Below are 16766 nucleotides of genomic sequence, written 5' to 3'. Positions count from 1 at the left end.
TCTGGGACCCCGCAGTCCCTCCGCTGACGCAGCGCTGCCCTCTCCCCTCCCGCGGCAGACATCCCCATGGTGCTCACACGGCCCCTGGAGCCCAAGGCGGGGCGCGAGCTGCAGTCGGTGGTCCTGTCCTGCGACTTCAAGCCGGCCCCCAAGGCCGTGCAGTGGTACAAGGAGGACACGCCCCTGGCGCCCTCCGACAAGTTCAAGATGAGGCTGGAGGGCCACATGGCGGAGCTGCGCGTCCTCCGGCTCACGCCGGCGGACGCCGGCGTCTACCGGTGCCAGGCCGGCAGCGCCCAGAGCAGCGCTGAGGTCACGGTGGAAGGTAGCCAGGGCGCACGGGGTCGCCCCGTGCCAGGGCGAGGGTCTCCGCCTGGGGGATGTGTTCCCGGGGTAGAGGGGGGAGGGGCGGGGAGAGGGTCCCCGGAGGGGAGGGTCTGGGGGGGAGGGTCCCCAAGGAGGAGGGTCAGGGATGTGGGGAGGGTCCTTGCCGTGGGGCGGGGGCTCCGGAGGGGGAGGGTGGGGGGGGAGCATCCTCAGGGGGTAGGGTTTGGGGGGGGGGGGAGGGTCCTCGCCGGGGAAGGGGAGGAGCGTCCCTAGGGGGGAGGGTCTGGGAGAGGAGGCGAGGAACCCCTCTCCCCCGGGGGAAGGGTCTCCTGCGGCGGTGCTGAGTGGCTCTGTGCTCTGGCAGCGCGCGAGGTTACAGTGACGCAGCCGATGCAGGACGCAGAAGCCACGGAGGAGGGCCGCGCCTGCTTCTCGTGTGAGCTGTCCCATGAGGACGAGGAGGTCGAGTGGTCGCTCAACGGCACACCTCTGTACAACGACAGCTTCCACGAGATCTCCCACGAAGGCCGTCGCCACACGCTGGTGCTGAAGCGGGTTCGGCGGGCCGACGCCGGCCTTGTGCGCGCCTGCTCCCCCAAGGTGTCGGTCACTGCCCGCCTGGAGGTCAAAGGTGAGGCGTCGCTGTGGGTCCTTGGGGTCCTCCCAGCGCGGGGCGCCGGGGTCCTTGCAGGCCGAAGGTGGCGCTCGCTCACCTGCCCACGACCTCCCCGCAGCAAAGCCGGTGGTGTTCCTGAAAGCGCTGGACGATGTGTCCGCGGAGGAGCGGGGCACGCTGGCCCTGCAGTGCGAGATCTCAGACCCCCAGGCCCGCGTGGTGTGGCGCAAGGACGGGGTGGAGCTGGTCCCTAGTGACAAGTACGACTTCCTGCACACCGCGGGCACGCGCGGGCTCGTGGTGCACGACCTGAGCTGGGAAGACACCGGCCTCTACACTTGCAGTGTGGGCTCCGAGGAGACGAGCTCCAGAGTCAGCGTGCACGGTGCGTGGCTATGCGGGCTGGGTCCAAGGGGAGGGTCCCGGTCCTGGAGGCCGGGGCGGATGCAGGGGCGGGTCCGAGTCCAAGGGGCGGGTCCGGGTCCATGGGGCGGTCCGGGTCCAGGAGGCAGGGCCGGGTCATGGGGCGGGGCGGGTGCAGGGGTGAGGCTGGGTCCAGGGGGCGGGTCCGGGTCCAGGGGGCGGGTCCGGGTCCTTGGTGGGGAGGCGGTCCAAGGGATGGAGGGGGCACCAGGAGGCAGGGCGGGGTCCACGGGGCAGGAGCGGGTTTAGGGGCGGGTCTGGGTCCATGGGGCGGGTCCGGGTCCATGGGGCGGGTCCGGGTCCAGGGGGCGGGTCCGGGTCCAAGGGGCGGGTCCGGGTCCAGGAGACAGGTCCGGGCTATGGGGCGGGGGCGGGTGCAGGGGCGGGGCTGGGTCTAAGGGGCGGGGCCAGGTCCTTGGGGCGGAGCCAGGTCCAAGGGATGGAGCGGGCTCCAGGAGGCAGGGCCGGTCCATGGGGTGAGGGCGGGTGCAGGGCGAGTCCGGGTCCATGGGGCGGAGGCGGGTCCAAGGGATGGAGTAGGCACCAGGATCAGGGCCGGGTCCATGGGGCGGGGCCGGGTCCAGGGGACAGTCTGGGTTCAAGGAATGGAGCCGGGTCCAGGGACGCGTACGGGTTCATGGGGCGGAGTTGTCGCCAGGGGCGAGGCCGTCTCTAGGGGCGGGTCCGGGCCCAAGGTAGGGCCAGAGTCCATGAGGTGAGGCCGGGTCCAAGGCATGGAGTAGGCTCCAGGAAAGCTGGGTCCATGGGCGAGGCCGTCTCTAGGGGTGGGGCCATCTCAGGGGCAGGCTGGTTGCAGGAACAGGGCCGGGTCCAGGGGCGGAGCCGGGTCCAGAGGGCGGGTCTGCGTCCAGGGGCGTGTCTGGGTCCAGGGGGCAGACAGGGCTAGGTCTAGGGGTGTATCTGAGTCCAGGGGCGGAACTGTTTCTAGGGGCGGGTCCGGGTCCAGGAGCGGGTCTGGGTCCAGGGGCAGAGCCCTGTCCACTGGTGGGTCTGGGTCCAGGAGGTAGGCGGGGTCGCGTCCAGGGGCGGGGCCGGGCCCAGGGGTGGGTCTGGGTCCAGGAGGCGGGTCCGGGTCCAGGGGGCAGGCGGGGCCTGCCACTGTGGTGCCCACCCGCTCAACCGTGCCAGGAGCTGCTTTCTAGAGCCCAGGAGGTCAGGGGCAGGCTCCTGGAAGACCAGGCTTGATGGTCCCTAAGAGACCTAGGTTGCAGACAGTGGGGCAGGGACGTTGAGAAGAAGAGCTCTCAGGGACACTGGGCTGGCCATGAGTGATAGAGTCCCAAGATGCCAGGGATTCAGTGCAGGCTAGTGACATTCAATCTGCATCAGGGGATGTGTGTGGGCAGGTGTGGGAACCACAGAGGGAGCACAGTCAAGGTCGCATTTTGGGGGTGGCTAATGGCAGAGGCCCAGATGTCAGGCATAGGATGCTCTGGAAGGACTTCCAGGCCACACGAATAGCCTGGTGAAGGTGGTTGTTGGCAGGCCACGTTTCTGGTTTATCAAGTTGCCTCAGAAAGGTTGAGCTGCACCATGGGTTACACAGCCAGCAGGGCAGCATTGCCCCCCCTTCCCCCTGGCTTGGAACACACGGTCCCTTCAGAAGTCACTGTCAGCCTAGGCCTGGCCTCCTGTGTGCACTGCTGTCCTGGCCCAGCTTCTCTGGTCCGATTCTCTCTCCTGCATGTGCATGGCAGGCTCGCTCCGCAGTCACCCTGGGATGTGTCCCTGGTGGTCTGGCCAGGGTTTGAGGTGAGACAGGGAATGGGGCAGGGAAGCATGGTGAGTTTGTTCTGGAGCTGGATGGCTCCTTCATTCGGGCCTGTCCTTCACCTCCTGGAGCTTTGAGCTGGCCACCACCATGGACAGTGAACGTTCTCCGCACAGTGAGTGTTCTGTAGCAGATAGGAGGGTGGCCACGCTGGTTTACACTCACAGCTCTCTGTGATCCATACAACAGGGTTCGGCCAGCTGGAGACATTTGCTTAGCGGGGAGTGGGACTGGGGAGGGAGGGAGCGAGGTCTTGCCCCTTGTGGGGTCTGACCTGAGGCAGCAACGGGCTTGACAGTGCCAGTGTTAAGAGGCTGGTGTCCGAGGGCCTGGCCGGCATGACCACCATCTTCCGTGGCCCGCAGACCTGCACGTGGGCATCACCAAGAGGCTGAAGTCGGTGGAGGTGCCGGAGGGCCAGAGCTGCACCTTCGAGTGTGTCCTGTCCCATGAGAACCCCAGCGATGTGGCCATATGGACAGTTGGCGGGAAGACAGTGGGTGGCTCTGGCCGCTTCCGGGCCACACGCCAGGGCCGCAAATACACCCTGGTTGTTCAAGATGTGGTTCCTGGAGACGCTGGGGAGGTGGTGTTCTCCGTGCGGGACCTCACCTCCAAGGCCTCCCTCATCATCAGAGGTGGGCACCGTGTGCAGGGATGGGGGCCTGTCTCCACTGGGTTGAGGGTGGAGTGGGGCCTTGGGCCAGAAATGGTGCTTCTGGGGACAGTCCCCCAGTCCCCAGGGAGCTCCCCTGTTGGAGGCCCAGAAGCACCTGCTGGGGTGCAAGGGGTGCCTGGTCATCTCAGAGAGCTCTCTCTGTGGGGCGAGAGCCTCCAGTCTGTGGGCAGGAGCAGGGTTGGGGGTCTGACAGCATGGTGGCCCCTAGGGCTCACTGCTCACTGAGCTAGTGAAATCGCCATTGGCATTCCTAAGCTTGTGTACCTGGTATAAATACTGGTGCAGGTGGGTGATATTCAATTCACAGCTGGCAATGGTGGTGGCCACGCTTTGAGTCTTGGGGCTCTGAGTGATACCAAGGTGTGAGGGTCTGTGGTCTCATATCTCCCCTCCCAGGCCCCTGCCTTGTGACTGTGGGGCCTCTTGCACTCCAGACCCTGAGGCCCCAGAAGGTCCTGTGGTCTCCACCTCTGTAGTGCTTGCCCTGCCCTCACCCTAAGCACGGCTGGGGTGTGGCCATGCCTCACGGGGGCTGTTCTGCTCTCTGCTCTCTTCAGAGAGGCCGGCAGGTATCACGAAGCCTCTAGAAGACCAGCAGGCTGCTCCAGGTGAGGATGTGGTGATGAGCTGTGAGCTGTCTCGGGCCGGGACCCCGGTGCGCTGGCTAAAGGACAGGAAGGCCATTCGCAAGAGTCAGAAGTATGACCTGGTCACGGAAGGCACTTGGGCCACTCTGGTGGTCCGTGCGGTGTCGCTCAAGGATTCAGGAGAATACACGTGTGAGACAGAAGCTTCCAAGAGCACAGCAAGTCTCCGTGTGGAAGGTGACCCCACAGGAGACCCTGGGATGGGTCCCCTGGCCTCTGTCCCTCCCTCCCTGCCCATGGTGGGGGCTGTTCCCTGTCCAGAGGGGCTGGCATGGGGTCTGCACAGCCCTCAACCTCCACTTCTTCCCACTGCCTCCCAGAAAAGGCCAACTGGTTTACGGAGGAGCTGACCGACCTGCACGTGGAAGAGAAGGGCACAGCCGTGTTCACGTGCAAGACAGAGCGTCCCGCAGCTGTGGTGATCTGGCGCAAGGGCCTCACAGAGCTGCATGCCTCTGGGAAGCACGCACCCAGCCAGGAGGGCCTGACCCTGAGGCTCACCATCAGCGCCTTGGAGAAGGCGGACAGCGACACCTACACCTGTGACATCAGCCAGGCCTGTTCCCAGGCCCGGCTCCTGGTGCTAGGTAGGGCCCGGTGCCATGCTGGCCGGGGGTGTGGTTGGGAGTAAGCTTTGTTCAAAGTGGGCTTGGAGGCTGTCAGGGACCAGCCTCAGTTTCCCAATCCCTGGGAGCTTGGCCCTGGGTGGTATTGTCTCTGAGGTCCTACTAAAGGGACACAGTGTGAATGAGCACGTGTCCTCATGAATTCACGCAGTTGTTTGCTCGGAACCTGTGTGCTGGAATGTGCCTGGCCCCCACATCGGGGCTCTGCAGGGAGTATGGCCTGGGGATGCCTCCAGGTGTGAGGAGTAAAAGTGTGGCAACAGCCACAACTGTTTTCACAGTCCTACTTCTTCTTTTTTTAAAAATATTTTTTAATGTTTATTCATTTTTGAGAGAGAGCGAGCGAACATGAATGGGGTAGGGGCAGAGAGAGAGGGAGACACAGAATCTGAAACAGGCTACAGGCTCTGAGCTGTCAGCACAGACATGGGGTTTGAACCCAGGAGCTGTGAGATCATGTCCTGAGCCAAGGTTGGATGCTTAACTGACTGAGTCACCCAGGGGCCCTCCTATTTCTTCTTTTAATCCATGATTTAATTGCATTCTGTGACCTTGGGGATGGACGTAGGCAGGTGTGGAGAAGAGTTTGGGGAGAGGGGGGCTCGCTCTGACCCACCCCATGTGCTCTGAGAAGGACCCCAGAAGTGGGCTTGGGGTTCATCAGTGGAGCCAAAACTCGCACGTGTGAATAGTTGAGCTCTGATACATTTGCTGTGCTCTGGGTTTCATCATTCTGAGCCTTACTCAGTCCAGCCGTGAGCCCACCCCCAGTCTTGGGGAGTGCCCCTTTCCCTTGGCAGCTGGCTGCAAGGGACCGTGACTTGCTGGTCTGTGCCCTGCAGGCCGGAAAGTGCTCATCACGGAGGATCTGGAGGACATGGAGGTGCGTGAGGGCTCCTCGGCCACCTTCTCTTGTCGCATCTCCCCTGCCGACTACGAGCCTGTCCACTGGTTCCTGGACAAGACGCCCCTGCACCCGAATGAGCTCAATGAGATTGAGGTTCAGCCAGGTGGCTACCACGTGCTGACCCTGCGGCAGCTGGCGCTCAAGGACTCAGGCACCATCCACTTTGAGGCAGGGGACCAGCGGACCTCAGCCACCCTTCGGGTCACAGGTGGGCTGTGTGCCCAGTGCCGGCATGGGGCCTGGTCCATAAGGCTGAGGGTGCAGCCTTGTAGAAGGCAGATCTTGGCTGTGTGCAGAGCATGGTCCTGGGGCTCACAGACAAGGTGCCCGGCCCACAGATCCCGGGGAGGTGGGGCTCTTTGAAGGTGATTGCGGCATGTGGTATGCAGAGCTGATCCCTCAGTCTCCAAAGTGTGGGCTGGGCCATGCCAGGCCTGCTCTGTATCCCCGGCAGCCCGTTTGTGACCCCAACCTCATGGGGCAGGGGCCCACACGTCCTGAGTTTTCCTCTGCACCTCCAGAAAAGCCAAGTGTCTTCTCCCGGGAGCTCACGGATGCCACGGTCACAGAGGGGGAGGATCTGACCTTAGTCTGTGAGACTACCGCCCCAGACAGCCCCGTGTGCTGGACCAAGGATGGAAAGACCCTGCGGCCATCAGCCCGGTGCCAGCTGAGCCAGGAGGGCCACCGGGCCCAGCTGGTCATCAAGGGCACCACTGTGCAGGACGGTGGGCGCTACAAGTGTGAGGCCGGGGGCTCCTGGAGCAGCTCCATTGTCAGGGTCCACGGTGAGTTCCTGGGCTCATGTCCTACTGTCTGTGTGGGGGAGCCTGTGGCCCCCCCTGTGCATGTCCAGGTGTCTGCTGCTTTGGTAGAGTTGACCATCTTCCACCTGTGTCTCCTGACCAGCAGTGTCTGACTTGCTTCATTCCTATGTCTTGTTTTCTGACATCTCTGTGTCCCCTCCTCCTGGCTTGGTTCATCTCCAAGTGTCTCAGCATAGGCCACATGACAAATACCATGGATCCACAGACCAGCTAAACCATGGACATTTACTGTGTCCCAGTCCTGGAGGGGAAAGTCTGAGATGCAGGTGTGGGCGGGGCTGTTTCCCCACTGAGGCCTCTCTCCTTGGCTTGCACACACCGCCCCCTGCCTATGTCCTGGCTTTGTTCTCTGTCTGTGTCCTCAGCTCCTATGTGATCGCTCAGATACGTGGGATTCGGCCCATCCCAATGACCTCAGGTTACCGAAATCACCTCTGTAAAGACTCCATCTCCAAACACAGTCACATCCTGAGGTTCTGGGGGTTGGGGCTCCAGCATATGAATCGGGGTGGGGGACACAGTTCTCTTCCCAACCGTTTGCCCCTGCCTCCCCCCCCCCCCCGCCGGAGGACAGAGTTTTGGAGTTCGCTGCCCGTAACCCCCAGTGTAGAAAGGGTGAGGTGGGCCTGCCTGAGCCCTCTGGCTGCTGTGTCCTCAGCTGTCCCCAACCCCAGGGGCCCTCAGCTGGGGTGCAGGATGGAGGGGTCGAGCCAAGCCTGTGCCTGCTTGCAGCACGGCCGGTGCGGTTCCGTGAGGGGCTGAAGGACCTGGAGGTGCCGGAGGGTGGAGCTGCCACACTGCGCTGTGTGCTGTCATCCATGGCTGCGCCTGTGGAGTGGCGCCGTGGAGATGAGGTTCTGCGGCCCGGAGGCAAGTACAGCCTGCGTCAGGAGGGCGCAGTACTGGAGCTGGTGGTCCGGGACCTGCGGCCCCAGGACACCGGGCAGTACTCCTGCCACTTCGGGGACCAGATGACCTTGGCCATGCTCACAGTGAAGGGTAAGCATCCGTGCCTGCCTTGCCTACATGCTCCTTTCATCCCTGTGGGAGGTCAAAGGTGACATTCCCTGTTGGGCCCTGTTGTAGCCCTGCCTGCTGAGTTCATAGGGAGACTGAGAAGCAAGGAGGCTTCAGAAGGGGCCACAGCCACGCTGCGCTGTGAGCTGAGCAAGGAGGCTCCCGTGGAGTGGAGGAAGGGGTCTGAGACCCTGAGAGCCGGGGACAGAGTCAGCCTGAGGCAGGACGGGACCATGTGTGAGCTGGAGATCCGTGGCCTGGCCGTGGCAGATGCTGGGGAGTACTCGTGTGTGTGTGGGCAGGAGAGGACTTCAGCCATGATGACTGTCAGGGGTAAAGACCACATGTGGCCAAGCAGTCGTGATTTGGTGTCCAGTTGACTTTGTGATGTCCATCTGCTCTCATTCCATGTTCATGTTCTTTCTCTCCCACATTCTCTGGTGTCACCCTCCACCCGTTACTCTGTGGAATCTCTCCCCTTCCTGGGCTGTTGTATGAACTGTGAGAAGCCAGTATCCCAGCCACTTACCACTCTTTGCTCACTGCTGGTCCTGTTGTTCTGTAGAAGTCTGTCTTGTCATCTGTCCCGTCATGTACCACCACCCCCCAAAATCTCCAGAGAGTCTGATCTTCTATGTCTGACTCTTCCCAGCCCTGCCTGCTGAGTTCATAGGGAGACTGAGAAGCAAGGATGCCACGGAAGGGGCCACAGCCACTCTGCACTGTGAGCTGAGCAAGGAGGCCCCTGTGGAGTGGAGGAAAGGGTCTGAGACCCTTAGAGCTGGGGGCAGAGTCAGCCTGAGACAGGATGGGACCATGTGTGAGCTGGAGATCTGTGACCTGGCTGTGGTGGACGCTGGGGAATACTCATGTGTGTGCGGGCAGGAGAGGACGTCGGCCACACTGACTGTCAGGGGTGAGGACTTTGTGTGGTCATGTGGAGCAGTGTCTCCATGTCTCAAAAAGCTGTGTCATGTCCTGTTGTTTTGCCCTGGTTGCCATAGGGTCCTTCTGCCTCTCTGCCTCTGTCTCCTGCATCCTGCAGCATGAGTCTCTAGCATCTGCTTGTGTGAGGCTCATCCCAAATAAACTGCAGAGAATAAGGTTCTTTCTGCCCTCAGGGGGTTACATCTCAGGGAGAAATGGGGGGCATCCTACACTACAACTGAGGATTACAGACTTCATGAGCTCTCTGGAGGGAACGTGCCGCGGAGGAGCTAGGAACTAGATCGAAGCTTGGCACTCAACGCAGCGATACTGAGAGGCTGACTGAGGAGGGGAGCCAGGAAACACATGCAGGGACATGGAAGAGCTGTGGGGGGGTGAAGTGTGGATGTGGAGGGTGGATGGAGGCAAGGTCAAGGTGTGCAGAGTGAGGTGGGGTGAGGTGAGATGAGTTGGGTTTGGAGGTAAGATGTGGTGAGGTAGATGTAGACTATGAGGTGAATCATGTGAGGTGGGTGTGGAGGGTGAGTGAGGTGAGTTTATGTAGAAAGTGTGTGAAGTGAAGTGAGGCTAGATTGGGTGTGTAGCGTGAGTTGAGGGGAGGTCTGTGTGTGTGGGGGTGAGTTGAGTTGAGGTGACATGAAGTCTGGGTGTAGATACAGAGATAAAGTGAAGTGAGGTGATAGGTGTGGAAGTGAGATTAGATGGGTGTTGAGGTAAGGTGGATGGATGGGTGTGAAGGTGAAGGGTGTTGAGGTGAGGTGAATGAGAAAAATGAGGTGAGGTGAGGTGATTGTAGAAGTGAGGTGGTGTGGAGGTGGGGTGAGATGGATGAGGTGAGGTGATGTGAGGTAAGGTAGATCAAGAAGGTGAGGTAGGTGTGGACATGAGGTGAGGCAGGTGTGGGGGTGAGGTGGGTGAGGAAGGTGAATTGAGGTGGATGAGGTCAGGTGAGGTGGATATGGAGGTGAGGTGGGTGAGTGTGGAAAGTGAGATGAGGTGGGTGAGGAAGGTGAGGTGGGTGTGGAGAGGTGAAGTGGATATGGAGGTGAGGTAAGGTGGGTGTGGAGATGAGGTGACATGGATGAGGTAAGGTGATGTGAAGTTAGGTGGTCAGGAAGGTGAGGTGGGTGTGGACAGGTGAGGCAGGTATGGAGGTGAGGTGAGGCAGGTGTGGAGGTGACAGTGGGTATGGATGGAATGTGGTGGGTGATGGAGGGGAAGGTCATGTGTGCCATGCCCAGGGAGGCAGGGGGACATCCATGTGGAGGTGGGGTCCAGGTCTGATGCTGACAGGTGGGTAGGTATGCTCACAGCATTGGCAGGAGGTCTTTTGGGAGTGGGGCATCTCAGACATGGTGGGATTCAGGATGCAGGGCAGGACAGGAGGGCTGGTCCAGGGGTTAGGGATGACAGGCCCTGTGAGGGGCAGGTGGGAGTCCCTATGCAGTGGAGCTGCCTGCCATGGGTCATCCTGCCTGCTGTCCCCGAGGCCCTGCCTCCAAAAGGCAGCTGTGTTGCCAGGTTGATATCTGTGGCCATTTCTCATTTGCTCTCTGTGCGTCTGTCTGCTCCTCTCAGGCCTGACAACCCCTACACCAAGGTCCTGGGGCCTGAGCAGTCTCTGGGAGGAACTTGTGCAGTGGTGCGAGGGGCCCGAGACCCTTGGGAATAGGGGCTCAGTACAGGCCCTGCCATGGTGTGGCTGGTGGCTCCCTGATGGGACCAGGGTCCTCAGGGGCCCTTATGGGGGCCTGGTCACTTCCTGCAGGGAAGCAGATGAGACAAGGTAGGATGAGGCCACTCCCCACATCCCGAGGGTATCCTAGGAGCACCCGGGCCCCTATGGTGCTTGAACTGTGTGGACGAACATAGCATCTTTGCCATAGGAGCACTGGGTGACCTCATGGAGCATGGGTGCCCTCTAGTCTGGGAGCAGCTGTCAGAGGCTGCGGCCATGATGTGGTCCAAGCAGGGCAGCCTGGGGTATGCGAGGTGGATGAGGGACCTGGGACCTTGAATCTAGCATCAGGTACAGTCTGAGACAGGATTGACCATGGAAGATGCTGGCAGATGTCCCCGTTGGCCACTATGTCTATCTGTTCTGTGGGCACTATGACCATTCCCATGCATGTGTCCATGTCCTGAGGTCCACTGTGGATGCCAGCTCCTCTGTCTCCTTGCTGCCCAGCCCCCACACACTGTGATCCACCCATGTGTCCATGTGTCCATTCTTTGATTTCCTATTTGATCCAGGGTGCATTTCATTGTTGAGTGTCCACATCCTGACTTCTTAAGTTACTTGGTCTGATGCTCTCTGTGTCACCTTGTTCCTCCCCAGCCCTGCCCGCCAAGTTCACAAAGAGCCTGAGGAAGGAAGAGGCCACAGAAGGGGCCACAGCAAAGCTGCGCTGTGAGTTAAGCAAGGTGGCCCCCGTGGAGTGGAAGAAGGGGTCTGAGACCCTCAGAGCTGGGGACAGAGTCAGCCTGAGGCAGGACAAGACCGTGTGTGAGCTGGAGATCCGTGGCCTGACCATGGAGGATGCTGGGGAGTACTCGTGTGTGTGTGGGCAGGAGAGGACATTGGCCACACTGACTGTCAGAGGTAAAGATTGCATGTAGTCATGTGGCCCTGTGGCTTGGTGTCTGCACACTGTGACTATGTCACCATCTTCTCCCTGTCAGACTCCGTGGGCATCTGTGCCTCTCCAGCTGTGTCCTCCTGGGGACTCTAGCCTTCATCTCCCCATCCAGTATTTGTCCTGATGTTTGTGTCTGGGCTTGTGTCTGTCTTTCCTGGGTCATTTGCCTCCTATCCACCCTGTGCTCCGTTCACTCATTCGTGCTGTGGTCCTGGGCAGTTTGTGTGGTGCTTGTGGGTGTCTTGTCCTGGACATAGAGTCCCTGAGACAGTCTGGAGTCCTCCTGATCCTTGGCTCTCCCCAGCCCTGCCCGCCAAGTTCACAAAGAGCCTGAGGAAGGAAGAGGCCACAGAAGGGGCCACGGCCACTCTGCACTGTGAGCTGAGCAAGGAGGCCCCTGTGGAGTGGAGGAAGGGGCCCAAGACCCTCAGAGCTGGAGACAGAATCAGCTTGAGGCAGGACGGGACCATGTGTGAGCTGGAGATCCGTGGCCTGACCATGGATGATGCTGGGGAGTACTCATGTGTGTGTGAGCAGGAGAGGACATCAGCCACACTGACCGTCAGAGGTAAAGACTGTGTGTGGCCATCTGAGTGACTTCCCCCTGCCTCTTGGTCTTTGCTCCCCTGTGTCTCTCAATGTTGCTGTCTCTCCAGGACCACACAATAGCCATGTGGAGCATCCCACAGTCTCACACTAAGAACACACTGGTCAGTCCTGTCCAGGCCCCGGGGTGGATGGTACAGGGACCCCCAGGCAAACATGTACAGATGGGCATCACAGTCCAGCAGAATGGCCCGGGGCTCCTGGCCTGTGATTGGGCTGTGGATGGGCACGCATCCTGGGCCCAGCTTTGGGGCTGGGAGCATGTCACACACATGACGGATGTGTGAAGGAGGACTGAGGGCAGCATTGGGGTGTTCAGGGATAAGGTGGCCAGACAGGCCAGGCCCTCCTTTGTCTGGTGACAGGGTTTGATTGCCCTCTGAAGGGCTCTGTCCCACTTGGCTTGGGCTGCAGGACAAACACTGTCACGGGTCCCACACTCGTAGTGGCTGGAAGTCTGAATCCAGGTGTTGGGACCCAGCAGCATCCGTCCTTAGAGTGTACACATTGTCTCCTCCCATGTCCTCACGTGGCTGTCCCTTTATTTGTGTCCTGATCCCCTCTTGTTAGGATGCCAGCATGATTAGATAATGACCCGCCCAGTGACTTTCTTTACCCTAATTACCCCTCTGAAAGGTAATCATATTTCCATATGTGCTCATATTCTGAGGTCTCAGGGGCACAACTCCAGGATACAATTTGCTGGTGGGACAAGTCTGTGCGTGACACTCTGCCCTCTTACATCCCTGGAAATGCATGTCCTTCCCACGTGCAGCATATGCACACCCTGTCCCCAAGGCTCCAAAGCCTTACCTGAGTCCAGTGTCACCACAGAATCCAGAGTGTGATGGAAGCATGTGCACCAGGTTTGGGTGACACTCAAGGTGGCTTCCTCTCAGCTGTGAACCTGCGAGGTCAGACTGCACACCTCCCAAACGCAGCCGCAGGACATGTACCAGATACGCATTCCTGTTCTGAAGGGGAGAAACGGAAATGAGGGAAGAGGTCCCTGGTCCCTGGAGGCACGACACTGGGCAGGAAAGACTCCTGGATTTTAAGGCTGGACAAGGAGCCTCTGGCTCAATGCTCTGTCCTCTGGGCCCACAAGTGGTGCCGTGGGCCGTGGGTAGATGTGGCCTGGCCTGTGGATTCCATGCTGTGGCAGCCCTGCAGCCTCTGAATTTCCCTTGCTTTCCTCCTTTGCTCTTCTTGACGAGTGATACGTGTCCACAGCTGGGCAGCTCCATGGGTGCATCCCATAGGACCCCTGGAAGTCTGATGGTTTCCTCCATTTCAGCCTTCGCCTCTCTGATTCAGGCGTGGCTGTAGCATTTCTGCATGCTCTCCAAAACTTTGTTGGTCTCCCATGCAGCTCTCAGGAGTGTGGCTCATCAGACCAGCCTTCCGCACACCCTGCCTGGGCAACCCCATCTCTGTTCCCGGCTTCTGCCCTGCTCTTACCTGTGTTTCACCACAAGGAGTGAGAAGAAATCAGGCTGCTCCCTCAACTCTCTTCTTGGAGATCTCTCAGCTAACCAGTGCAAGTTCACTGCTCACAAGGCCCACCTTCCACAGATTCTGGGCAGAATTCATCCACCCACAGACTGGGCAGAATTCATCCAGGTTCCTTGCTACTTCCTACAGATACTACTTTTCCTGCAAGTGTCCAGTCAGCTGTTTCTCATTGCTGATTTGGGCCTCACCAGAAGTGCCATAATACCTATACTGACCCCTGCTCCCATGATCTACTCCAGGCAATCTAGATCTATCCGGCTGTCTGTCAAAACCCAGCCTTCACTCAACATCAGTTCCAAAGCTGGTTCTAGAACTTGAGGTCTTTGTTATGGCAGGAACTGCTCCTGCTATCAAAACAGGCATGACTGAGATATAGAGAAGTGACCTTGACATTGAAAATGTGTAGTCTCCCAGTCCTGGAGGCTGGAGTCTGGGATCCAGTCAGGGCAGGGCTGGTTCCTCCAGAGTCCTCTCATTGGCTTGCAGATGACTGCCTTCTCATGTCCTGTGTCTTCACGTAGCTGTCCCTCTGTGTGTGTGTGTGTGTGTGCGTGTGTCCCAATGTCCTCTTCTGATAGGGATCCAGTCATATAAGATCAGGGCCCACCCTAGTGACCCCCTTTTACCTTAACCACCTCTTTAAAGACTCCATCTCCAGCCCTGTTCTGAGGCCCCCTGGGGCCTTGACATGAATTTGGGGTACGGAGGTCACCCCACAACATGGTGTGACTAGGGTGGACACTGGTCACCTGTAACTTTTGGACCTAATTGTGCCTACAGTTGGAATTCAGGTGACAAGGGCCCAGGGGGGTGGTTAAAAGGCCATGGCTGCATCCATCATAGTCTTGGAAATCTGAGCAGGAGAGTGAGTGTCTGGTGGAGTCTGGACAAGAACATGTGAGGTGGAGCAGAGAGGGCCTAGTGTGGGTGGGGATAGTGTGCAATGAACCCAGGTGTGGGCAGCAAGAGATGGATGCCCTGCTTTGGCTGGGAAACATGGGGTGAGAAGCAGCAGTGGAGCAGTGAATGTCATGGCCACGAGGTGCCTCATGGGCATTCTTCCATGAAAGAGCCATAATGTCATGTGTGAGTGGGAGGAGCCTGGCTTCAAGCTCAGTGCAGGTGAGGCCAGAGCTGGGCTAGTACGAAAGGTCGGGGTATGAGGATATTGAGAAGATATGACACCTGGAAAGAGGCAGTCCCTGGGTAAAATGCCCCTCAGGGCAAGATGCCAGAGGCCATTGCAGTCGAACATGAGCTGATCTGCCTGTCCTCCTCCATACTTCTGCTTTGTTGATCCTGAATGTTCACGTCATGCCCCAAATCCTCCAGAGGGATTGATGACTTCTATCCATCTGACCCTCCACAGCACTGCCTGCTCAGTTCATCCAAAATCTGAAGACCCAGGAAGCCATGGAAGGGGACACAGCCACACTGAACTGTGAGCTGAGCAAGGCAGCCCCTGTGCAGTGGAGGAAGGGGTCCAAGACCCTCAGAGCTGGAGACAGAGTGAGCCTGAGGCAGGATGGGACCATGTGTGAGCTGAAGATCTGTGGCCTGGCCGTGGCAGATGCTGGAGAGTACTCATGCATGTGTGGGCAGGAGAGGACGTCGGCCATGCTGACCATCAGGGGTAAAGACCACATGCAGCCAAGCAGAGCTGTGATCTGGTGTCCAGTTGACTTCATGACATCCATCTGCACTCATTCTGTTTTCACGTTCTTTCTCTCTCACATTCTCTGGTGTCACCTCCCTTGTTACTCCATCGAATCTCTCCCCTTCCTGGGCTTTTGTGTGAACCACCGGAAGACAGCATCCCAGTCACTTACCCACTCCTTGGTCACTGCTGGTCCTGTTGTCCCATGGGACTCTGTCTTGTCCTCTGTGCTATTGTGTCCGGCCCTTACCAATCCTCTGTCCTGTGTCTGACTCGCCAGCTGTGCTAGCCAGAGTCATACACATTATGAAGCTTGAGGAGCAACCAAAGAGGCCATGGCCATACTGTGCACAGGACAGCCTGAGGGAAACCACAACCCACAGTGTGTGCTCAACACACTTAGCACATGGCCTGTGTCCATTTCTTTGTCTTTTCTGTGTTGCTTGTGTCCTGTCTTGTCCATGTGCTCAGAGATCGTGACTGTGTCTGTGTCTTTCTGACCATCCCCAGCTGTGCCCGCCAAGTTCACAAAGAGCCTGAGAAAGGAAGAGGTCACAGAAGGGGCCACAGCAAAGCTACACTGTGAGTTAAGCAAGGCATCCCCTGTGGAGTGGAGGAAGGGGTCCGCGACCCTCAGAGCTGGGGACAGAGTCAGTCTGAGGCAGGACGGAAACATGTGTGAGCTGGAGATCCGTGGTCTGGCCATGGAGGATGCTGGGGAGTACTCATGTGTGTGCGGGCAGGAGAGGACAATGGCCATGCTGACTGTCAAGGGTAAAGATCATGTGTGGCCACGTGGGCCAGTGTCTTGGTGTCTGCATGTTGTCCATTATTGCCACCTTCTCCCTGTCAGACTGTGGGCATCTGTGTGTCTCCAGCTGTGTCCCCCTGGGAACTCCAAGCCTCCATCTCCTTGTCAAGTATTTGTTCTGGTATCTGTGTCCAGGCTTGTGTTTGCCTCTCCTGGACTGTTTCCTCACCCACTCTGTGCTCCATTCACTCATTCGTGTTGTGTCCCTGGGCAGTTTGTGTGGTGCTTGTGGGTGTCTTGTCCTGGACATAGAGTCCCCAAGAGAGCCTGGAGTCCTCCTTGGCTCTCCCCAGCCCTGCCCGCCAAGTTCACAAAGACCCTGAGGAAGGAAGAGGCCACCTAAGGGGCTACAGCCATTATGCACTGTGAGCTGAGTAAGGTGGTCCCCGTGGAGTGGAGGAAGGGGCCCAAGACCCTCAGAGCGAGGGACAGAGTGAGCCTGAGACAGGATGGGATGGTGTGTGAGCTGGAGATCTGTGACCTGGCCTTAGCAGACACCGGGGAGTACTTGTGTGTGTGCGGACAGGAAAGAATTTCAGCCACGCTGACTGTCAGGGGTAAAAACCATTTGTGACCATGTGGACCAGTGGCTCGATGTGGGCACATTGTCACCATATCACCATCTTCTGTGTAGGACTCGTGGGCATTTGTCTCTATTCAACTGTGGTTTCAGGGTCTCCTGGATCCTTATTGTTATCCAGCACATGTCCTGCTGTTGGTGTCAGTCCT

The 16766-nt window shown here is 59.0% G+C and overlaps 1 protein-coding gene across 1 annotated transcript in view; it reads left to right on the top strand.

Moving 5' to 3' along the window:
• Window positions 1-16766, top strand: part of OBSCN (obscurin, cytoskeletal calmodulin and titin-interacting RhoGEF) — a 159294-nt gene that overhangs the window by 77710 nt on the left and 64818 nt on the right. Inside the window, exons 28-41 of the mRNA XM_042931633.1 lie at window positions 59-325; window positions 692-958; window positions 1062-1328; window positions 3524-3796; window positions 4395-4661; window positions 4805-5071; window positions 5953-6225; window positions 6539-6805; window positions 7577-7843; window positions 7931-8194; window positions 8514-8777; window positions 11148-11411; window positions 11753-12016; window positions 14939-15202. Of these exons, the coding sequence (XP_042787567.1) occupies window positions 59-325; window positions 692-958; window positions 1062-1328; window positions 3524-3796; window positions 4395-4661; window positions 4805-5071; window positions 5953-6225; window positions 6539-6805; window positions 7577-7843; window positions 7931-8194; window positions 8514-8777; window positions 11148-11411; window positions 11753-12016; window positions 14939-15202 (3735 nt within the window). The remainder of the gene's footprint in view (window positions 1-58; window positions 326-691; window positions 959-1061; window positions 1329-3523; window positions 3797-4394; window positions 4662-4804; window positions 5072-5952; window positions 6226-6538; window positions 6806-7576; window positions 7844-7930; window positions 8195-8513; window positions 8778-11147; window positions 11412-11752; window positions 12017-14938; window positions 15203-16766) is intronic.

The sequence above is a fragment of the Panthera leo genome, chromosome A1 (assembly GCF_018350215.1).
Source record: "Panthera leo isolate Ple1 chromosome A1, P.leo_Ple1_pat1.1, whole genome shotgun sequence".
In the NCBI taxonomy this organism is placed as follows: domain Eukaryota; kingdom Metazoa; phylum Chordata; class Mammalia; order Carnivora; family Felidae; genus Panthera; species Panthera leo.
Note: the sequence above shows the minus strand (reverse complement) of the source record. Positions and strands in the feature narration are given on the sequence as shown.